Source organism: Rana temporaria, chromosome 13 (assembly GCF_905171775.1).
Source record: "Rana temporaria chromosome 13, aRanTem1.1, whole genome shotgun sequence".
NCBI lineage: Eukaryota > Metazoa > Chordata > Amphibia > Anura > Ranidae > Rana > Rana temporaria.
Genome location: NC_053501.1, coordinates 26,197,699 through 26,222,153, shown reverse-complemented (window position 1 = coordinate 26,222,153; position 24,455 = coordinate 26,197,699). Strand labels below are relative to the sequence as shown.

General features: G+C 44.5%; 1 protein-coding gene across 2 annotated transcripts; it reads right to left on the bottom strand.

The window, feature by feature from the left end:
- On the bottom strand, positions 1-24,455 carry GPR137C (G protein-coupled receptor 137C). Of its 2 annotated transcripts, XR_005744842.1 has the most exons (8): positions 24,018-24,455; positions 16,628-16,671; positions 14,753-14,975; positions 14,459-14,608; positions 10,937-11,059; positions 5,317-5,441; positions 4,237-4,329; positions 415-503 (listed from the first exon to the last, which is right to left on the bottom strand). XR_005744842.1 is itself a non-coding variant. In XM_040333915.1 (7 exons), the coding sequence occupies exons 1-7, from the start codon at positions 24,336-24,338 to the stop codon at positions 362-364; spliced, it is 1,128 nt and encodes a 375-aa protein (XP_040189849.1). In that variant the 5' UTR covers positions 24,339-24,453; the 3' UTR covers positions 1-361. The 2 variants fall into 2 exon arrangements, 1 of the variants encoding a protein (XP_040189849.1); XM_040333915.1 differs by lacking the exon at positions 4,237-4,329 and having other exon boundaries at positions 1-503; positions 24,018-24,453.

The window sequence follows — 24,455 nt, the reverse complement described above, 5'->3', positions numbered from 1 at the left end:
TTTCATCTTCAAGGGCGGTTTAATGCAAACTTTTCTTCAAGAGTCAGGATTTGATAGAAAATTTGTCTTTACACATGAAACGCGTTGTGCAAAAAAAGGATGCACCAATACACAATTTCCTTAGGTTTGCTGCCAGTTGCCATGCCAATCCTGAAACCTCTTTAGTATCTTGGCAAGTCTTAAAAGGACATTGGCATCCAATCAACCTCTGCAGTGTTGGGGGGAAAAAAAAAAAAATTATAGGAATGTATGCAAATGCAGCGTTACCTCAAAACGTAAACAAAAGCTATTGGACACAGCTTACTGTGTCACACCAAGGAACAGCTGCAAAAGGTGCGGGTGCATTGTTCAGTCAGTAGGGTCACGCTAATGCGTTCGCTCCAAATGTGAAGAGAACAGGAGTCCCCGATAATGGCTCGCTCAGTAGAGGTGGGGCCAGGGCACAGCCACTGGTTGGACATATGGTTCCGTACCATCCAGAGGTTCTTGGGGTAGACGGCAAGCTGTAAGTAAATTGAAACAAAGATTTTAATATAAACATATGGCATATGACCAACACCCCATTTTCATACTTTCAACATTTCTACAAATTGAGCAAGACCAACAAAACCAAAAGTGGCATCTATTGTCCTTAAAATTACCCTGCAACCAGGCTATAGACAAGCAGATGCTTAATGTAGAACTTAAATGGTAAATCTCTCCCACCCCTCAAAACTAGCCTTTTACAGCTGCATCCACCATCGAGAAATAAGTCTGTAGAGTTGACAGCAGGAAAGTCATCCAATATCCTCAATTCTGCTTTCCCTGGTCTCTACCAGCAGGGAAAGCTCACCTCTTGCAGCAGGGACTGGGTAGCTTCTCTACACTTTCCCCCAGCAGGGACTGGTTTCCCTACTAGCCTCCTGAGCTCTGAATTAGCAGCTCAGCTTCCCTTACAAGCTGTTGGCATGCATACTGCTTGTGTCCACGGGCACCATTGTTTCTGGAGCTTTGTCCTTGTAAAAAGTTTGAGATGGGTTTTCTTTCCTCAACTCACTTTTGCATTTACACCGACTTGTATGGGGACAGTAGCGATCCTAATATCAAACAGAAAAAAAAAAAGTTGCTCTACATAAGATTGCCAAGACCCTGAAACTGAGCTGCAGCATGGTGGCCAAGACCATACAGCAGTTTAACAAAACAGGTTCCACTCAGAAAAGGCCTCGCCATGGTCAAAGTAGTCGAGTGCACGTGCCCAGCATCATATCCAGAGGTCGTCGGGAAATAGACGCATGGGTGCTGCCAGCATTGCTGCAAAGGTTGAAGGGTTGGGGGGGGGGGGGGGTCAGTCTGTCAGTGCTCAGACCATACGCTGCACACTGCATCAAAATGGTCTGCATGGCTTTTGTCCCAGAAGAAGGCCTCTAAAGATTATGCATTAGAAAGCCTGCAAACAGTTTGCTGAAGACTAAGGACACAGATTACTGGACCATGTCCTGTGGTCTGATGAGACCAAGATAAACTTATTTGATTTAGATAGTGTCGAGTGTGGTGGCAATCAGGTAAGGTGAACAAAGACAAGTGTGCAGTCAAGCATGGTGGGACTGTCATGGTCTGGGGCTACACGAGTGCTGCCGGCACTGGGGAGCTACAGATCATTGAGATAACCATGAATGCCAACATGTTCTGTGACATACTAAAGCAGAGCATGATCCCCCTCCCTTCGGAGACTGGGCGAAAGGGCAGCATGCCAACATAATGACCGCAAACACCTCCAAGACAACCACTGCCTTGCTAAAGAAGCCGAGTGTAAAGGTGATGGACTGGCCAAGCATTTCTCTAGACCTAAACCCTATTGAGCATCCTCAAACGGAAGGGGGAGGAGCGCAAGATCTCCAAGATCCACCAGCTCTGATGTCGTCATGGAGTGGAAGAGGACTTGTGGTAACCCGTGCGGCTCTGGTGAACTCCATGCCCAAGAGGGTTAAGACAGTGCTGGAAATAATGGCTGTATAAATCGTAGGTATCCAGGCTTTGGCAAGGTTGGGGCTCCAATAATGAAGCACCAAAGAGATAGGCATTTTATGAAGAGGTGGGTGGCGTTGCCCAATCACCTGAAGAGTGACCTCCAGGGGCGATTGTCCACTAGCCACATTAAAGTGCTGCATGAAATGTATAAAACAAGGAGTGTAATGTGCAGATGATGTATAAAGCAATTAATGAGGTCACCCTAATAGGCTATATCATACAGAGTGTAATAGAGTGCACTGTCTGTGTATAGAGAGTGCCATATCCCTATATGTGCATCCAGATATACAAGTGGAATTAAATTGGATTAAATGAATAAAAAAATGCAATCATAAGAAATCTAAAATAATTTCATGTGTAAAAATATATAATGTATACACCATACAAGGTGTGTAGAAAATACAGAATGCCTACACGTGCATCCAAGGATATAGGTAGAGTTAAATTGAATAGATTAAATATAAAAAACAAATATACAAGTTCATCAGGAGTTCCAAAAAGGAGAAAAAAGAAAAAAAAAGTCTCATGTGCAAAAGTAAAAATGTACAAGTCCAATCTATAGTGCAAATTTCACAATTCCCAAGTGACAGGTGAAAATATCCAAGGTGACTTGTGCAAAACTTTCACAAATCAGATCTTGCGCAAAATGTGGGGCGACGTTCACCAGTGATTCTTCTATACATACGAGGACACCCCACGGTCTTGATGTGCCACAGACTGTGGATCTTGCAACTGCATCCATTGCTGTTCACCCCAGGAGGGTCACAAGGTTCTGGACACCCCAGGGTCTGATACACCAAGAACTGTTCCAGATATCCCCCACTATGTGATTTACCCCTGGGGTATAAGGATCTGGAGAACTGAAGGACGCATGTCACCCCACGTTGTTTGCACAAGATCCGATTTGTGAATAAATTTTGCACAAGTCACCTTGGGAATTGTGAAATTTGCACAATAGATTGGACTTTACATTTTACCTTTCCACAGGAGACATTTTCTCTTGGATTTGCTGATCAACTGATAAAATTTGATTTTATATTTTTTAGCTAATCAATTTAATGCCACCTACATCCTTGGATGCATGTGTTTTTTTAACACACAATTCTCTTAATTTGGATTTCTTATGATTAAATGTATAAAAAAAAAATGCAATCTAATCAAATTCCACTTATAGATCTGGATGCACATATAGGGATATAGCACTTTATATATATGGACAGTGCACTATATTGCATACTCTGTATTAGAGCTGCACGATTAATCATAAAATCGTGATCTCAATTCACCCCCACGATCTCCAGGTGCCCCCGGGACGTAGCGTGGAATGGAGGAGAAGCTGTCTGAACCAGTGTGGAACGCAAATGTCTCCGATACCAGAACCGGCGTCAGCAGAGCGTGATGCAGTGGATGCCTGGGCAGTGCCACGTTACTTCGTCAGATACCCCAGCCGGGAAACGCCAGCATTGATCCAAGCAGGCATGGCATTTTTTCGAACATGCGAGCTTCATTACGACTGCACAATCATAGTCAGTAATCTCAGTCCTCCCTATGTACCACTCTGCGAAATATAATCACACGTGTAGAAAATGGAGCCTGGGCTACAACATTGCCAAGCAGATGTCCCAATGTTTTCTAAAGCCATGGGTGGAGCAGCATCAGTGCGCTGCGCAGTCTCGCAAGTGCCATTTTTGAGAATTGTGGCCCAGCCAGAGCCCAGACTTAAGCCCGATTGAACATCTCTGAAGAGATCTGAAAATGGATGTGCACAAACACTTCCCATAGAGCTTGAGAGGTCCCAAAAATATGTGTGCCAACCTTGTAGAATATATATATATATATATATATATATATATATATATATATATATATATATATATATATATATATATATATATATATATATATATATATATATATATATATGACTTGAGTTGAGGCTGCAATTGGTGCTACAAAGTATTGCGCAAAGGCTGTGAATACGTCTGTACATGGGATTTAGATACCTTAGATACCGTATACAGCCTACTTCCTGTTTGTCTAGTAAAAAAGCCTAGGCTTATGACATGCACAGCTCTCGTGAGTTTGCCAGAAAGGGAGGAGAGTCATAAGAAAAACAATGAGAGCTGCATGAAGTGAACAGGCAGCAGCTGTAGGAGTTGTAAAGGCAAACTTTTTTTTATCTTACTGCATTAAGGTAAAAACCTGTGTGAAGCGGCTCCCCCTACGTACCCGAGCCCCTTCTCTCTCTCCAGCGATGTCCACAAACGTCCAAGCCTTCCAGCACACTGATTGGCAGAGAAACAGCAGCGGCGCCATTAGCTCCTGTGGTGGTCAAACAAAGTCAGCCAATTAGGTGAGGGGCTCCGTCATTGGATACACAGAGCTCTGACTCAGCTTGGGTGCCCCCATAGAAAGCTGTGGGGGGCACTCAATAGGAGGAGGAGGGTCCCAGGAGCATCAAAAACCCAAGAGTGATCTGGGCTGCTCTGTGTAAAACCAACTGCGCTGAAGTATATTGCGATTACTGCAGCATAGTACAAAATCACAGTATATGCATTAAATATGCAAAGTGGTTGGAGGGAAGCTTCAGAATAGCAAAGACGTTCATTACAAATTATGTAAGCAGACTGCGGTTCCTCTTTAAACTGGTAAGCATCTGACAACCACTGATACCAGTTTTAGTTATCCAACTTTAGATTCTTGATGCAGGTTTTTTCCAATCAGGTCAGACAAGCTTAAAGGGGTTGTAAAGGAAAAAAAAAAAAAAACCCTAAATAGCTTTTCCTTTACCTTAGTGCACTCCTACACTTACCTCTTCCTTCCATTTTGCTTTTAAATGTCCTCACTTCTGAGAAATCCTCACTTCCTGTTCTGTCGAACTACACAGTAATGCAAGGCTTTCTCCCTGGTGTGGAGAAAGCCTCTTGAGGGGGTGAGCAGGACGCCCACTAACACAGCTCCTTTCTCTATCTGCAACGTAGAGAGTGTCCCGACTCTCCTGTAGTTCAAGGAAGGGGGCGAGCACGACACTCCACACCAGGGAGAAAGCCTTGCATTACTGTGTGGAGTTAGAAGAAAAGGAATAAGGACATTTAAAAGCAAAAATCGAAGGATGGAGGTAAGTGGAGGACTGCACTAAGGTAAAGGAAGCTATTTAGGAGAAAAAATAAAAATATACATCACACACACACACACACACACACTTTACAACCCCTTTAAAAGCCATGCAAAGTATGCAATAAATCTATGCACTGCAGCCATTGGAGGAGCTCTCATCCACCGGTAGATGACCCTAACCTAGCGACTCACCTTCCTCGCTCTCCTCTGGCACCTGCCAGTCTGGGCAAGTCTTCATCACTGTCATATCTTCTAGGATTGTCAAAAAAGTATGCTCTGGACCCAAAGCTGTGACTATTTACCATTCCGGCTGCTTCCTGCAAAGAAAAATAAAAAATTAAGTGTAACAGATGTCCAGCTCCAGGCATCTAAATAAAACTCAAAATCTCCACCCACATTGGGTTATGTGCACTTTTTACCCCAGACCACTACCCGGAGAGGGGGGGCACTTACCAGTAAAAGCCATAAAAAAAACGCAGATAGCAGAGAGACCGTGTCAGAGTCTTCCCTTCAGTCTGCCAGAGTTGTACAGGCGCCTCTCCTATACTGAAAATCACTTATGCCCCACACACGATCGGTTTTCCTGTTGGGAAGTCGAGCATACGGTCGGGATTCCTGACCAAAAGCTCTGCCTTATTCCAACAGGAAACTGCTGGAAAAACCATTGGTTCCCCCCGACGGGAAAACCGCTTGTGTGTACGGGGCATAACCACTTTCACAACACACTGAGCGTCTCACAATGTTCAAAAGAAGCTGCATCAAGTTAGATAGGGCCCACTTCATTTCCTAGCTGGGGACATCCATCATCAAGCTTTCCTTCCCAGTCTGTTCTGTTTAACTCTCCCTATCAAATCACAATTGTGACTTCCCAAGTCCAAGCACAAGCTTTAGAAGTTGGTGATAACAGTAGGTGTTACCGAGTTGAGAGGTAGCCATTTTGTAGGGTTCTGCACTGCTCAGTCATTTTATAAAGCAACAGATTAAATAAAAGTCCACTGTGTACGTTTTAAGAGTACTACTGCATTGAACAATTTTACAGGTTTCCATTTCATATGCAAAGTAAAAAGCATGGTACAGAAAAAGTATGCAATTACACAAAAGAGCAACATGACAATTCTGTGAAATTAGGTAGGGTTGCTCTTCACAAATTTACTTGCCAGGAATCTTGGTTGATTGTTGGGAGAGATCTATTGATTTCTCCCCCAAGTTTGGCCTTGTTGCTTTTTTCTATTCTACCTCCAAGTGCCTAGGTGCTACTTGAGAAGGGCAACCAAGGGTCAGGTTATGGGGCATCTCAGTCAATGGGCAGGGGTTTTCTTGGATCCCTTGGCCTGCTGAGAGCCTATATATTTGGGTGCAGTCAGCTGATCTAGGTTTGTATTGCCCAGGCTGCTAGGCTGGAGATTAAGCCTATCCCGGGCATGTCTGGCTGCTAGGCTGTCTGAGGGCTTATCCACAAGCAGGAGAGCAGCACAGTGTTAGGACTACGGCTTGCAGTTTAACCAGAAGTGATGGTTCTGCCGGCCAGGGAACCTGTTGTGGTCGGAGGTAGAGGGGAAGCTGTCGCCACAAAGGATCCAACCACCTCATTACCAGGGACCACAGTGAGCAACTGAAGTACCGGAGCAGTATTCTCACCAACCGGGGATAGAAATATGGAAACTGAGCAGGCATCAAGCCAAAGACACAGCCAGCAGAGGCGATGCTTGCAGAGCAGCCTTGTGTGTCAAGATGGGACTGAGCAGGCTGGGGGGGGGGGGGGGCAAAGCTTGAGAGCCAAGCTAATGCACAAGGCTGGAATGGGCTACAAGACCAACAGCAAGAAGCTTAACCATCAATCTCCCTCAGTCTGGAGCTCCATATACGATTTTGCCTCAGGGCAAGGAGGATCATGAGAAAAAAATAAAAAAAATAAAGTGAGGGATCAGCCCAGAACTACATAGGAGGGGCATGTGAATGATCAAGGCCATTGGGATCAGTGTAAAAAAAAAAAAAAACATTAGTAACACAATATGCCACCATGGATTGAAAATCCCCCATCTCTCTTTACTCACTGAACTGCAACTCAATTTATAACATTTGTATCGTGGTTTTTGGTTCATATTCTGTCTCATAAAAAGTACACCTATGATAAAAATTAGGGTTGCACCAATAACCACTTCTAAAAACAGTACTTGTCGATTACCGTTTTTTTTTTTTTTTTATAAAGGTCATGCAAATTGTGGACAGTCAATTTTTTTACAATTTTAATATTTGGTTTTATTATTTAAAAAGTAAAAAAAAAAAGTAAAATTGTAAACAATCAACCTGGGGAGGGAAGTTGGGCTTTGGCGAGATATCAGGGGTCTAAAAACAGACCCCTAACCTCTCCTTTGAGACAGGGAAAGTGATTGAACCCAAATTCCACAGCCTGAGCTGCACTGAAGATGAAGGAAAAGACAGAGGCTCCTCTGAAGACCGTTTTTGAAGCTCAGTTATGAATGGAGTCTGATCACAGACTGTCCATTCAGATGAGGGAGCTGGTAAATGATAGATTTACTGGCTCCTTCCTCCGCTCTCCATACTGGCAGATCTGGGCAGGGAGGAAAGCAGAGCAGGACACGGAGAAGGAAGAGGAGGACACAGGGGAAGTCAGTGATGATCTATGCCAGGGGTCCTCAAACTATGGCCCTCCAGTTCAGGAAATACAATTCCCATCATGCCTGGTCATGTCTGAATGTCAGAGTTTTGCAATGCCTCATGGGATGTGTAGTTCTGCAACAGCTCGAAGGCCGTAGTTTGAAGATCCCTGATCTATGCCATTACAAGCACCGCTCTCCCTGTATAGAATTTCAATAAAGCTTCTGGAAGCTGCAGGGAGAAGCGGCTGATTTTTTTAAATCTATACATGGAGATCGGTGCAAGTATTGGCCCCCCCACCGCGGCACCGATCCCTTGACTGCCAAGGTAGCAGATTAGGCATCAGAGCATTGCAAGTGCTGGGTACCAATACTAGTATCGGTGCAACTTTAATAAAAATGATAGGCCCTGATGGGTAAACTTACAAAATCTGCAGGAGAAGCAAATAATTTTCCTTACTTTGTAACAGACAAGTAAATACAGAAATTTATCTGACAGGACATTAAATACTGATCTTGACATGGGAGATCGCAGCATTTAAATGTATGCACCAGAAAGGAGCCTTAAAGTCAAGGGACCAAATCCTTAAATGGGCAAATTGAGGAAGAGGCAACACAGGCACATCTATACAGGATACCCAATGGAGGCAGACAAGGCGAGTCCCAAAACAAAACCCTGATAGCATACAGGAATTGTAAAAAAACCTGTAAGTGAATGACAGCCATATGGGGGACCAACCGCCAAAAGGGAAAAACGTATACAACTCCCATGCAGGATGTGCCGGGTGTTGCCCTTTCCTCCATTGGCCCAGTTAAGGCTTTAGTCCTTTGACTTATAGGCTCTGTTCTTGTGTACACATTTGGATGCTACCAACTCCTGAAGTGGTGAACAGTGTTGACAAAATGTGTCAATATTCAAATCCACCTTCCTGCAAGAGCAATTTGAGTATTTACTTACTACCTACCTAGGTTTTTCATCTTTATGTGCGTTTACTTACCTTTGTACCATGCTTTTACTTTAAAAAGTACATCAAAACCATGAATATTTTTATATAATGGAGCAGGGTTTTCCTGGCACAACTTTAAAGTCTCTTGGGCACTTTAGTTTTTTTTCAGTGACAGTTCTGCCTACATTTTTCACTGTGGTTTACACACTACTGCACATTAAGATTTGCAGTGACTTTCCCCATCAACCTTACATACCAATGTACTGGAGTTGAAGAGCTTGCATGCCACCAAGTGGCCAGAAAATGTTTACACATGGAACTATCCCCCCCCCCCCCCACCCATCTCAAAGCTAGACTTTCCGACAAGTCTCAGAATCACATGTGGGCATTACCACAGCTTCCCCATTTTCAGGAAGATGTGAAGCACATTACCAGGTCATGAAATTGTGAATAATTTGAGTATGGCTTCAAATATTAAGGCTTTAAAACGCAAATACCATCATTTCAATTTTATAACACAAAATTACATATATAAAAAAACAAAAACATACAATTGAGCAATCTAGATATAAAATCAGGGTGAAGGAAACTTCACACAGTACACAAATACTTGTAGGTTTTATCCAATGATTATCACAGATTAAACAGTCCTCTACTTGTTTCACGGTCCATAGGCCGCTTCTTCAGGAGGAATAATCTATAAGACAAGTAATGTATTTAGAACCAAACACAATGTTTACAAAGACATGTTAGAAACTTAAAGCGGGAGTTCACCAGAAAAACAATTTAACATTAGATTCATGCTCATTTTGTCAAGGGGAATCGGGTGGTTTTTTTTTTAAATCAAAGCAGTACTTAACGTTTTAGAGATCGATCTTCTCCGCCGCTTCCGGGTATGGTCTTCGGGACTGGGCGTTCCTATTTAATTGACAGTCTTCCGACGGTCGCATACATCGCGTCACGAGTAGCCGAAAGAAGCCGAACGTTGGTGCAGCTCAATACGGCGCCTGCGCACCGACATTCGGCTACTTTCGGAAAATCGTGACGCGATGTATGCGACCGTCGGAAGCCTGTCAAATAGCAACGCCCAGTGCCGAAGACCATACCCGGAAGCGGCGGAGAAGGTCCATCTCTAAGACGGTAAGTACGGCTTCGATTTAAAAAAAAAAAAAACATAGATTCCCCTTGACAAAATGAGCCTCAATCTAATGTTAAAAAATTCGATTTTTGGGTTAACCTCCACTTTAAGTCATTAGCAGTAGCACCGAGCACGCACTTACCTGTAGATCCAAGGTCAATGGCCGTCCCTAATCGCCCAGAAAGTCCCCCTGTTGTGGACCTGGGGTTTTAGCAGAAGGTGTATCTAGATGAGAGTAAGGGCATGCAAAAGATAAAATGGTTCTTGGGGTAGTGTCCATTAAGTGATATATCTATATGACCAAGAACCATTTTATATCACTTAATGGACACTACCCCAAGAACCATTTTATCTTTTGCATGCCCTTACTCTCATCTAGATACACCTTCTGCTAAACCCCCCTCCCATGTCCACAACAGGGGGACTTTCTGGGTGATTAGGGATGGCCATTGACTTTGGATCTACAGGCAAGTGCGTGCTCAGTGCTACTGCTAATGACTTAAGTTTCTAACATGTCTTTGTAAACTTTGTGTTTGGTTCTAAATACATTACTTGTCTTATAGATTATTCCTCCTGACGAAGCAGCCTATGGACTGCAAAACTAGTAGAGGACTGTTTAATCTGAGAAAACCCATTACCAGATAAATGATTGGGAAAACCTACAAGTATTTTGATATTGTATGAAGTTTCCTTCCCACTAATTTTATATTGAGATTGCTTTTATATGCAATAAATGATATTTTACTTCAAGTTTACTAGTACCAAGATAGTCCACAATCTTTCTTCTGGTTGGAGTGCGTAGTAAAACAGCTTCACCAACTCTCCCCACCCCATTTCCAGGTCAGGACATTGTTCTTTGGTGTCTACAGAACTACACCCTTTTAACTTCAAGGAACAAATAGAGTCCCAAAGTTTATCTGGTGTATTGTCCTGATACAGCAGGGTGTTCTCACCCTAGAACAGCCCGTTACTGGCAGAATAGCAAGAGGGGAAATTCTAGGTTATACTTACCCACTCTGTACAACTGGCTCCGTGTATGCTCTTGTGTTTAAAGGCAAAAAAAAAAAAAAAAAAAAAAAAAAAGCCAAAACCACAAAAGACAAACTTACCAAGTTCGGACTTGTTTTTTTAGCACGGAAGAAATAAGTCATGAGACACATTGGCAGGAACTCGCAGAAAAGGAGAATCAATGTAAAGATCATATATTCCATATCGTTTTTTTCTGTAAAAGCCTGAATAAAAAAAAAAAAAAAAATTAAGAAATATAAATTGAAGCTGAAATTTAAAACATTAAAGCGCCAGCAAAAGAGTTGTCTTACCAACCCCCACACCTCAAGACTGCTGATCACCTGCAACCTTCAAAGTCTACAATGACTCTCCCTAGTGTTGGCTGCACAGCATTGCTGTGGAATGACCAAGTCATCAAGTGTAATGAGTTTTAAAAAGTTTTAAAAAGATGATTTCTTTGGAAACGACTTCTATAAGAGAATAGTTAGTGATTCAAATTTACTTTAAAGTGGTTGTAAACAATGTTTTCACCTTAAAAAGGTGAAACGCACCACCCACTCCCCAGCCCCCCCATTTTACTTGAGTCCTGAATCTCCGTGGACACGATCCCACAATGCTTTCCCCCAGCTATTCATTGGATGATTGATGGCAGTGCAGCCATTGGCTCCCGCTGCTGTCAATCATTAACATGGTGCGCCAGGGCCAAGTGACAGACGGCTATGGCCGCCGGCTGCATTACACAGGAGCGTGCCTGCAAGCTAACCCCCTTGGGAGAGTGCTTCCCAGAGGGTGGAGCCGAGACAGCTGCCAAGGGACCCCAGAAGACGAGCATCGGGGCCATTTTGTGCAAAAACTGCACAGTGGAGGCAAGTGTGGAATGTTTGAGAAGCGGGGGTGCCACCGCAAATTGAGACGCAGGAGGGCTTTGGGTGCTGACAAAGAAATAAGATCCAGACCCCTAGGGGGGGGGTTGATCACCAGGCCCCTTACAGGTGTACTGCCTGTACCTCCCCCCCCTAGATTATCACACACACTTTACAACCCCTTTAAAGAGGAATCAAATGCCACAAATTTTAATTGGGACACCAGGAGCTGTTAGCCATCATGTAATATTAAGCACAAACTATCCCCTCCAGTGCTGCACTGTTAGCGCTCCCGCTGGTCGTGGGCACTTACATTTTCTCCTTATCTTCCTTCCAGGTCCAGATTGTTGGGACACTTGATTGGGAGTAATGTCATCACGGCACAACCATGCATGGAGTCTCATTACCACAGTGCCGTGCCATAAATATAAGCAGCACATGCATGGTCCAGTGTACAATAATGCCGACAAGCAAGCAGAAGCACTTCTGATAGAAAAGACCGATAAGGTCTTTTCTGTAATAAAATGCCACACCGCCAGGGTTTTATTTTCCAGGTTTAATGGCTAGTTTAGACGATTACAAAGTTAGGGACCTCAGATTGTAAGCTCCTTGAGGGCAGGGACAGCTGTGAGTGTGCAAAAGTTGATGGTGCTATACCATGACACAGACAGGTGCATCTCAAAAAGTTTAAATTTCAGTAATTAAAAAGTGAAACCCATTATAGGATTCATTACACAGAAATCCATTTCAAGCTTTTTTCTTAATTTTGATTATGGCTTAGAGCTAGTGAAAAGCCAAAAATTTGGTTACACAAGACCAAAAAAAAAAAAAAAAAATATGCACTCAATACTTGGTCAGGGCTCCTAATGTATAAATTACTGCATCAAAGCGGTGTGACATGGAGGCGATCAGCAAGTTTGCTGATCAAGCAGCGATACCATGATTAACCACTTGTCGACTGCCTAACGTAGATACAAGTCGGCAGAATGGCATGGGCAGGCAAAGAAACGTACAAGCACACGCACTGACAATGTTGCAATCATGATATACGTTTTCTTCAAAATTGTCGCTCTTGTTTATAGTGCAAAAAATATGCAGAGGTGATCAAACACCACCAAAAAGAAAGCTCCATTTGTGGGGGGGGGGGGGCCCCGACATCAATTGTGTGGGTGCAACATTGCACAACCACGCAATTGTCAAATTAAGGCGACGCAGTGCAGAATTGCAAAAAATGCCCCGGTCATTGGGCAGCCAATTCTTCAGGGGCTGAATTGGTTTAACCAGGTTTTGGTACTTTTGGCAGTGTGGGCAGGTGCCAAGTCAAACTGGAAAATAAATCAGCATCTCCATAAAGCTGATCAGCAGGGGGAAGAATGAAGCTCTAGAATATCCTGGTAGACTGCGGTGTTGACTTTGGACTTGATAAAACACAGTGGAACCCCAGCAGATGACATGGCTCCCCAAACCACCACCGACTGGAAACTTCACACTGGACCTCATGCAACTTGGATTCTGTGCCTCTCCATTCTTCCTCCAGACTCTGGGACCTCGATTTCCAAATGAAGAGGACTTGATCACTGCGCAACAGTCCAGTCCCTTTTCTTTTTGGCCCAGGTAAGGCACTTCTGACATCTGGTTTAGAAGTGGCCTGACAGAGAATGCAACAGTTGTAGCCCATGCGTCGGATAGGTTTGTGGGGTGGCTCTTGAAGCACTGACAGCTGCCATAGTCTACACGTCTCCCCCAAATTTTTAAATGGCCTTTGCTTCACAATACTCAAGACTGCAATTATCCACTGTTGCGTGTGCATCTTTCTACAACACTTTCCTTCCACTCAACTTTCCGTTCATATGCTTGGATACAGCACTCTGAGCAGCCAGCTTCTTTAGCAATGAACTTTTGTGACTTGCCCGCCCAGTAGGGAACCGGGAAGTGAAGCCGCAACACTTCACTTGCGATACCATTGCCAAGGATGGCGGCAGGGCAGCAGAGACCCGAGCGATTGCTCGGCTGCTGACATCACGGGCACCCTGGACAGGCAAGTATCCTTATTAAAAGTCAGCAGCTACAGTTTTTGTAGCTGCTGACTTTTTAGGCCGGACCTCTGTTTTGAAAGCCGTCAGATGCTAGAGAACAGGGCTGCACAAGCAATGAGAATAATTTTACATATTAGAGCAAAACCAATCCCAAATACACAATGCCCCATTGCAAGCTACTCAAGATAAAATCTACCACAGTCTATTCTGTGGTGGCTGCATTACTTTTTTGGCCATGTACATTTTTGGCAAATTCCAGAATACCAGTTGATCCTGTCACAATGCACGTTTTTGTAATTTCTGCATACTGAACCAATATCCTAAAGGCCATAGCCTTCCCAGCCATCTTTTGTGAACTACAGTAAACAGACTTTATTGAAGATAGTGTGTGGGGGGGTGTTTATAGTTTGAATTGAGAACAGCCTAGGGCAGTGATGGCAAACCTTGGCACCCCAGATGTTTTGAAACTACATTTCCCATGATGCTCCACTACACTGCAAAGTGCATGAGCATCATGGGAAATGTAGTTCCAAAACATCTGGGGTGCCAAGGTTCACCATCACTGGCCTAGGGCAACAAATTTGCACTTTCGAAACACTGGTAGGATCAGAGAAAAATGAGGTAGGGTATATACACTTGTAAACTGCAATACATTTTTTGGGAGGGGGTATATAGGCTGTACATTCCTCTTGACACAAGCATTTATAGGTGTGCAAGTGCTTACATGATCAGATACGCCATTCCAGCCATAACTGAAGGGGGTCGGCTTGCTGTCAGATTGGCTGAAAAACACCACCAGGTTGTACATGGCCCTCAATATATACAGTGTGCTGATCAATGAGCCAGTCATGACCGCTTGGTTTCCTGAGGTGCCCTAAGAAAAAAAAAAAAACAGAAACAAGGCATAAGATTAGGACCAAACATCAGCTTCTCAAGCTTTGGTTATTTGGAAGCTAACAAGGAAGATAAGCCATCCCATAGAGCTCATATGCAGGTTTTCATATAAAGCACAGCATACCTTAGACTCTAGGTAGACATGAGCAGGGGTCATATTAGCAATCTTGTAGGTGTTGCTGGCCAGCGAGATGGAACAAGCTGCAAAGAGACCGTTGCTGAATGTGACCCGAGTCACGGGGATCCATCTACGCTGGTCGTCTGTACCATTGCCGATGAAGATGCATAACAAGTTCACTATCAGGAAGGCGAGGCTGAGCATAAAAAATGAAAATTGCAACGGCATCCTGTATGGGGCAAACATACTGTATATTAGAGGGTTGTTTTTTGGCAATGGAAAGAGCAATTTCAGGAAGAAAAAAAAAAAAAAAGCAAATCTGAAGACATTGGGGTGGATAGCTATAGCTAAAAACACAATTTTTTAATCTAGCAAAACACCTGGCACATTCATTCTGGGCAAATTAGACAACACCGAGTGTTCTCCAATCAACAGGGAACACAAATGTTGCTCTAGAGGCAGCATCTCAGATCTCTGCATAGAGACCACTGCTTCACAAGAGAGCAAGAGTCTTAATCCCCAACATGCTGGCAAGCAGGATGGACATCAATCAAGTTACACACCCCCCCCCCCCCCCCCCCCCCCCCCCGATTTGATTAAAAAAAAAAAAAAGATTTTTATAGATTTAAAGCAAATGGTAATACATGTTTTTGGAGAAAAAAAATATTTAAGGTACATTGATAATTTAGTTCATTCAGCATGAAATGGAGCTTAGATATGTAGCGGGAGGCTGTATATTCTGCAATATTTACAATTTTAGTAAACTCCGTCAATCCAAGCTCTGATTCAGTCACACAATTTCACAGTAACCATAAGATAAAAAAAGTTAATATTCCTTTAGCCCATTGTTTTGCAAATATATGTACACTAGAAACTGTATGATTGAATCGGTTCTGATATCACCGTTTTACTAACCTGATAACCTTAATTATTCAAATATTAAGGTGCCAACTACCAACAAGAATAAGTCCTTACATTTAAAGAGCACCTGTCATCTCAGATTCATCATGGCAGCGCCTGTTAGGCATCTACTTACCTGCTGCCGCCATGTCCCTCACGTTGTGTCACTGCCACATCACCAGCCACCCCATTAAAGTGAATGGGGCCGTCGGTGAGTCAACAGCAGGTCAGAGATGACAGCTGCTCTTTAATAAAGGATTTAAATAAAGTTGATCTAAATCAAGTGTATTTTACTAGTGATTTAAATAGACTTGATTTAAATCAAATCCACCCTGCTGGCAAGGGACAGACTTCCATACTCAGGTTATGGCCATTTTCTAAAGAAAATTAATACCAGGATGTCACCTTTTGTTTTGATGCACCTGGAATACCTTTATTTCCTTAAAGGGGTTGTAAAGGTACAATTTTTCCCCCTAAATAGCTTCCTTTACCTTAGTGCAGTCCTCCTTCACTTACCTAATCCTTTCATTTTGCTTTTAAATGTCCTTATTTCTTCTGAGAAATCCTCACTTCCTGTTCTGTCTGTAACTCCACGCAGTAATGTGGAGTTAGACAGAACAGGAAGTGAGGATTTTTTTTTTTAGAAGAGGTGAGGTAAGTGAAGGAGGACTGCACTAAGGTAAAGGAAGCCATTTGGTGTAGAAAAAAAATTGTACCTTTACAACCCCTTTAAGCCCAGTGCTGGGCTATAGGCTCTGCACCAGTCGTGATATCAGGGGCATACTACTGCCAGAGGGCAAGAACTTGTCAGAAGTGCCTCTGCTGATAGAACAAAGCACCAGGGAGAAACTACACTTAGAGAGACAAGTAAACACAACAGATATACATGTGTACGGTTCAATTTTTATGAATGGGGTTTACAACCACTTTAAGACAGGTTTCTATAAATTCAGAGTTGTAAAGGATGCCAAGTCAACCTACTTATATCTGTTGAACTCTGGAGTGCAGCAAGCTTTAAGGAGAACCTGAAAAAGAAAAGAAATTAGCAGCACATCCAAACTTGCAGCAGACTGTTTATTACAGGTGTTCCCGTTCACTTTACTGGATCAGATCACCTAAAGACATGGTGTAGAACACAAAGCCAGAAAAAAAAAAAAAAAAAATAGAAAAAAATTATGCTGGGGTTCCAGAGATGCCAGTACAGAGGCGCTCTGCTGCAGGATGATGTCATTTATTGCAAGACCACCATTGGATACCACCACTTGCCCAAAGCTCCTGTAGAATAGAAATAAAGGGGGTGGGGGCTGGAGACAAGATAGGCAATCAGGGCAAGGGGGTTATAAGCAGAAGCCATAGCCCAGCAATAATGCATCTTGCTTCGGGTAGGGAAAGGTTTGAGCCTCTGTTGGCTTTGCCATCTAGACATTTTTTACGATCCCAGCTGAAAGGCTTTGCTTCTTGACCATGGCTTGTCAAGTTTGATAGGTGGCGCCATTCATCAAACCTGCCCACTGAAAATCAGAGGGGCTATGCCACAACCTTGAGCATCTCTAAAAGCTGCAGGAAGTCAGAAACAGCCCACCTCATTTCCTGGGTGGAGGACATCCAGCACGCCGCTCAGTCTGATGCCCATTCACTCAATTAGTCCTTTCAACTATTGAAATTTAGCACCACATGTGGGGATAGTCTGCATGCCAACTGCCTATACCTCCAGGCTGACATCCATTTTGATTTTTTCATAATTCCTCCCATTGCTTAAATCAGGTTTGAGGGGGGTACTGCGGCTGTGATGTTTTCAGTTAGTCATGTACATCACAACACCAGCCCCTACCAACAATACCAACCTACCATAAGAGCCAATCCAACAAAAAAGCTTGGTTAAAATATTCCCAACACCTCAACATGCCTCATGAGGCTTTTTCTGGCATTGGCACAGTAAAGGCTTCTTTATGTCAACATGACAATGCAGCCATTTTTTTGGTACCATAGTATTGTTCTACAAAAAACGAAATTCCAGAGTAGCCTGAATTTCACTTGAGGTTATGTGGGTTCCCTTTGTAGTCTGAACATTTCTTATGTCGGTTGTGGCTGCAAATTTATATTGTCTACCTGATCTTGGCAGCAAGAGATCCCTTAATTTTAGAATAAGCGATTGAAGAGTACCAACTGGCATATTCAAGGCTTTGGATCCCTTTATATAATTCTCCATTTTTATAAAAAGGTCTTTTGACAGTTCTTTTATGCTCCCCATCAAGCCTGCTCAGTGCATTCATGCGAGAGCTAACCGACTATACACAGACACTAACTGCAATGTAAAGAGCCACATGTGGGAAGGTAACCCTTTAACTACCATTTAAACTTGCGAGTCTATCAAGGCAAAAAACATTAATGGGGGATGAAAACTTTTGATCAGGGCCATTTGTTATTTTGATCGAAATAGTATCCAAACACACACACACACACACACACAAACGTAAACAAACACACGTAAACAAACACACGTAAACAAACACACGTAAACAAACACACGTAAACAAACACACAAGATTTCTAAGCCCTGGACACCTGGCATCGATATAACCCAGCTTAGAACCAAAGATTACCACGGTCCAGGTCAGTGGGACCGGGGGGGGTGAGGGAACCTGTGCAAGTTCAACCTTACATATTTTTATGTAAAGGTGAGCTTAACTTTTAAGGACGCCCTTGCTGGCCCCCCTCCTTAAAGCGGTTCTCCACCCTAAAGTGAAGTCCCGCTGATCGGAACCCTCCCCCCCTCCGGTGTCACATTTGACACCTTTCAGGGGGGAGGGGGGTGCAGATACCTGGGCAAAAGACAGGAATTTCGTCACCTCCCCTCCCCCCCCCCCCCCCCGTTGTGTGCTGGGAACACTCGGCTCACAGCGGGAGCCAATCGGCGGGCGCGACTCGCGCATGCGCCGTAGGGAACCGGGCAGTGAAGCCGCAGCGCTTCACTTCCTGGTTCCCTCAGCGTGGATGGAGGGGGGAGCAGCAGGGTGACAAGCGATCGTGCTCTGCTGCAGATGCCGCTGGACTCCAGGACAGGTAAGTGTCCTTATATTAAAAGTCAGCAGCTGCAGTATTTGTAGCTGCTGGCTTTTAATATATTTTTGGGGTGGAACATCCGCTTTAACCAGCTTTTGTGCCGCACATTGCAGGGCATTCAGCGGGGCGAACACCCAAACACCCTACAAGTGCGGCCATTTCTTGAACATTTACCTGCATTGCAATGGGCCCCAATACCTGCGTGATGTTCAACACCAAAGCCTATACACATAGGAATGAAGGAAGCCAACACTCAGGGCTAGGTTCCTTGTATGGAGGGAAATAGATACCCATAATGTAATCCATTCAGAGAAAATATGACAAGAAACTAATATACCGCAAAATAGGCCAAAACTAAGAAGAACCATTTAACAAAGCTTATATTATAAGCCTAAAAATCATCTGCTCGGTCACCCGACGGCTCTACAGAAAAACAAGGTCATATGATCCGTGCTGCTCAATCAGACTGCATTTGAATAACAAAGAAGAGTCAGACGGTCGCTGCGGTCTGAACAAATCTGACCCAACACAGGTCATGTATCTCATGGTCGTTTTCAGAGCAAACTGTAGCAACACCCAAATAAAAACCCACACAGAAATCAAACCAGTCCATCGTTCCAAGGGGCTAATGCACAAGCTGCATTATTCATACAATAGATCAGGGATATGCAATTAGCGGACCTCCAGCTGTTGCAAAACTACAAGTCCCATCATGCCTCTGGGTGCCATGCTTGTGGCTGTCAGTCTTGCTATGCCTCGTGGGAATTGTAGTTCTGCAACAGCTAGAGGTCCGCTCATTGCATATCCCTGCAATAGATAAACGCCAACTATCACAATATATAAAAAGTCTGGTGAAGTTTTCCCACTTATGTTTTAGACTGAACACAGCAGTTCCAGTCGGACTCCCCTAAACACAAAGCCAATGGGTGATTCAGTCCACTCAACATGTAGACCGGTCCTTTAACTATTTGCCGGCGGCAGGTTGGCTCTCCCGCGCGAGAGCCCGTAGCTCTACGTCGGCTCTCTTGCAGGGAACTAGGGGCGCGCGCCCCCAACTCCCGTGCCCGATCACCGCCGGGCACACGCGATCGCTCGTTACAGAGCGGGGAGCCGTTTGTGTAAACACACAGCTCTCGGTCCTGTCAGTGGGGGAAATGCTGATCTTCTGTTCATACAATGTATGAACAGAGGATCAGTGTTTCCCCTAGTGAGGCCACACCCCCACAGTAAGAACACACCCAGGGACATACTTAACCCCTTCACTGCCAGTGGCATTTTTATAGTAATCCAATGCATTTTTATAGCACTGATAGCTATAAAAATGCCAATGGTCCCAAAAATGTGTCAAAAGTGTCCGCCATAATGTCATAGTACAAAAAAAAAAAAAAAAAAAAAGCTGTTCGCCGCCATTACTAGTAAAAAAAAATATTAAATAAAAATTCCGTAAAAATACCCCCTATTTTGTAAACGCTATAACTTTTGAGCAAACCAATCAATAAACGCTTATTGCGATTTTTTTTATGAAAAATATGTAGAAGAATACGTATCGTCCTTAACTGAGGAAATTTTTTTATATATTTTTGGGGGATATTACAGCAAAAAGTAAATATTAATTTTTTTCAAAATTGTCGCTCTATTTCTGTTTATAGCGCAAAAACTATAAACCGCAGAGGTGATCAAATACCACCAAAAGAAAGCTCCATTTGTGGGAAAAAAAGGATGCCAATTTTGTTTGGGAGCCACGTCGCACGACCGAAATTGTCAGTTAAAGCGACGCAGTGCCGAATCGCAAAAAGTACTCTGGTCTTTGACCAGCAATATGGTCCGGGGGTTAAAAGAAAAAAAAAAAAAAACAGAACTGGTGCAATGTAGACAAAAAAAAAATTAAAAACTTTAGCAAAAAGGGAGGACAGAGCAAAGAGGTGATGCAGCAGCCGTCACTGTACACATTTTGTTGGTCAGGAGCGCGTGCAGAAAAATAAAAATTTAGAAAGCTAAACTGACAGGTGCAGGAGGTCAGGCTGAATCCATTAGCTCTGGGGTGATAAGCTGGGGATGTCATCAACACTACACAATGACACGGCTTTCAAGAAAAGATCAATGAGCTGATATCATCTTTATTACTCAGCAGGGAACATGCCCCCTGCAGGTCAAACGATGAATCAGCAGTGCTAAGAGTGATGTCACCCCTTACTGCACAAACAAGCCAAGAGACTGAATAAGAAAAAAAGCGAGATCCACAAATCATTATCAGTCTTTACTCAGCAGAAAGGTCTCTGGACCATCAAATGGCAGAACAAGCAGCTTTTTAAGTCTTAATTAGCTTCCCAGTGAGGTCAGCTCAGCCACTGCTGAACAAAGGGGGAAAATATTTTAAATAAATAAATAATTATTATTATACAGGATTTATATAGCGCCAACAGTATATATATATATATATATATATATATAAAAATGACCGAGGCCTACAAAAAAAAAAAATGATATCCCTTTCAAGTCTAGCCCCCCCCCCCCCCTCATTAGTCCACTTTCAGATTTTACATAACATGCAGATTACAGAAAATGACAATTGTTGCCTGGAAAACGCCCACACCTCAAATCTGCGCACTTTAAAATGTTGAAGGGCCAAGTGCATCCGTTTACTAGGAATTGTGGGAAGTTTAGCAAGGCGTGTTTTCATGCATGCTCTAGGTGTGAATGGGACCCACAATAACACCCCCCCCCCCCAAAAAAAAAAGTAGATGTCACTTCCTGTCACACAAATTACTTTCCCACCACACTAGTGACAGACACCCAACTTGATAGCAAGCGTTTAATACACCGACTTTCTGCTGGCATCGCTCTCCAGGCTGCTAGAAAGGTCCCAAGTGAAGTGCATTGGATGGCATCACACCACATGGGACAAAGCGGGGGTTTACCCCCCAAAAAAAATTTAACATTACATTCAGCCAAGTTGTCATAATGACAATCGGCTGTTTTTTTTAAACTTTTACCCCCTTACAAATCGTATTTTCACCGCCGCTTCCGGGTATGTCTTCTGCGGGACTGGGCGTTCCCAATTGATTGGCAGGCTTCCGACCGTCACATACAGCGCGTCACGAGTTGCCGAAAGAAGCCGAACGTCGGTGCGGCTCTATACGGCGCCTGCGCACCGACAACTCGTGACGCGCTGTATGCGACGGTAGGAAGCCTGTCCATCAGATAGGAACGCCCAGCCCCGCAGATAACATACCCGTATGTACGGGGATAAAATTAAAAAACAGCCGATTGTCATTAGGACAACTCGGCTGAATGTAATGTTAAAAATTTATTTTTTGGGTGAACCTCCACTTTAACATCCCCGTGGATTGGAGGATGTTAACAAAAGAGCCAGGAGGCCAAACGAGCGTAGCGAGCCGTCCGAGCGAAGCTTGGCCGACTGGCCACTTACCTCAAATTCCACGGCACCCTGGAGGTTCGGTGATTTCCGTCGGCAAGGATTGCGCAGTCCTTACAGCAGGGGTGCCCAACCAGTGGCCCGCGGAGCCTTCTGATGTGGCCTGCGACCTCCTGCGCTGAAATCGGACCCTCCATTTACCTCTATGGAGCGACTGATGTAAACAGACTTTTGTCCGTTTACACCTGCCTACCTCCAATCCAATCTGCAAAAAAAAAAAAAAAATAGAAGTGGATTTGCCCCCTTCTATCCGATTGGATCAGAGGGCCCATAGAGTAGATTGGGCTGTGTGTCTGCTTTGCAGATGGAGACTGGACACAGACCTGTCATCTGCCCACTCCGCTCATTGTGGCCCAAGACTGGTTACCAAGTCGCTTAAGTGGCCCTCGGCCCTCAAAAGGTTGGGCACCCCTGCCTTACAGGAACCATCTCGATAGCCGGAACCATATCGTCAGATCACCGGCTCTATGCACTCGGATGCTCTGGGATGGCCAGACAGCAACCTTTCTATCACGGCCTGAGCTTGACGCCCCCCAAAGCATAGGCTTTCCTGGTTTAAGGTCAAGGGCCACATCAAAGAACTGCACAGGTTGAGCACCCCTGAGGCATAGGGTTAGGCAAGGATCTCACCCATTGCAGATGAGAAATTTTTTTTTGGGGGGGGGGGGGGGGATTATATCACACAACCAGGGTTGAGACAAGGCGTGGGCAGGAGGGACAGCTGCCCTTGGCACAGAAGAATACTGCAAAAAAAAAAGCCATGCATTAACAATGGAGGTGGCATTTCCACATCCTTGCCCTGGGCACTAGACAAACGTGTCCCAGGACTGCACACTACCACATGAACACAGGGCAATAGCAACTGATATTCACTTGTAGGAAAGCAAGGTTCCCCCCCTGCAGGCTGGAGGATGTAAACACATGCAAGTGCTGATACCCTGTGTTTGACCCTCTGATACTGGGAGAAACAATTCAGAACAAATTACTATTGGATTCTGATAGGTAGCCAGTGTGCCCCCTTTAGGAGAAAGGATGAACTATCCCACCTCTAGAAGAACTGCCATGGGAATATAAGAAAATATTATAAAAAAAAACACACACACACACCACAGACTACACCCCACCACTCCCCAGAGGAACTGAAATGGTTGAGCACAGTGAGGAAACGTAGGCAGATGGGAGAGAAGTTAGCACCCCCCCCCCCACAATATTGGAGCAGTGAACATATGCAGGTAGTTTGGGGGGGGTGGAAGCAGTTAGATGGACACCCTCCCCCCCCCCCCTACAGCTGAGAGGGTAAACTGGAACCAAATGTGCCCCCCAGAAACATACATACACTACCCCCACCCCTTAGATGTACTATTGTGTCGCCCATAGTTCATCTAAAGGTTGGGGCGGTCATATTTGAACATAGTGAAAATTTTCAGGTAGGGTGGGGGTGTGCAAGTAGATGTACACCCCCTACAGCCCAGGTGGTGAGTTGCCACCATGTACTATAAAGACAAAAGGGGGGGGGGGGGAGTACTGGAGGGAAGGAGACAACTGATACAAAACAGGACAGCATTCCACAGAACGAGGAAGTGCACAATAGGAAGTGTCCCCCCCCCATCCTTCCACATTCAGGGAAGCACTTTTTTTATATGAGATAGCACACCACCTGCTGGCAAGAAGCAGAACTTGTTTATTTTTTACTAGGCAGGGAACCGGCACGCCCCTGGTGGTGAGGAGGGAAACTGCACGCTTTTTACCAACAATAAATCGGCACGCCCCTTGTGGCGAGAAGAAGCACTGCAGCCATTTGGATTTGTTTTTTCCATTCCTATGGAGAGGTAGCACGCCCCCCGCAGGCGGGAGGGGAGAAGTGGAACTCACCTGGGAGAAGTAAAGGTGGAGCAGACAGAGGGTGAAGAACTGCAGGCAGATGGGGGCGTAGTAGAGCAGCCAGTGCGGGAATGGGTAGACTTCATTGTCCTGGGCACAGTTGGTCAGGTAGAAGGAGAAGAGGACGGTCCTGCAGCCAGCCCAGAGCAGGCACAGGAAGAGCACGGCGCTCTGATAACTGAACCTCTTCTGCCTGTAGCGCAGTAGCAGCCAGAGATGCCCATAGACGTAGAGGAAGAGCAGCAAGCACAGCCCCGTGACGGTCGCGGTGAGCCCCAGCACCACCGTCCAGGGGATATGAGCGTCTGTCATGGTGTCATGTCCCCCTGTGCCCCCCGCACTGCTCGCCTCCTCTGCAGTTCAAAACAACTCCGCTGGAAGACATCAGCTGAGCCCCCCGACCATTTGAGGCACTCAGCAGCCAGCTCA

Coding starts and splice junctions, on each gene's coding strand:
- GPR137C (XM_040333915.1), bottom strand. CDS start 24,338: ATGACAGACGCTCATATCCCCTGGACGGTGGTGCTGGGGCTCACCGCG. Junction 16,672..24,017: donor TCCACCTTTACTTCTCCCAG/GTGAGTTCCACT, acceptor TTTCTTTTTCAG/GTTCTCCTTAAAGCTTGCTG. Junction 11,060..14,458: donor GGAATGGCGTATCTGATCAT/GTAAGCACTTGC, acceptor TTTTTTATTCAG/GCTTTTACAGAAAAAAACGA.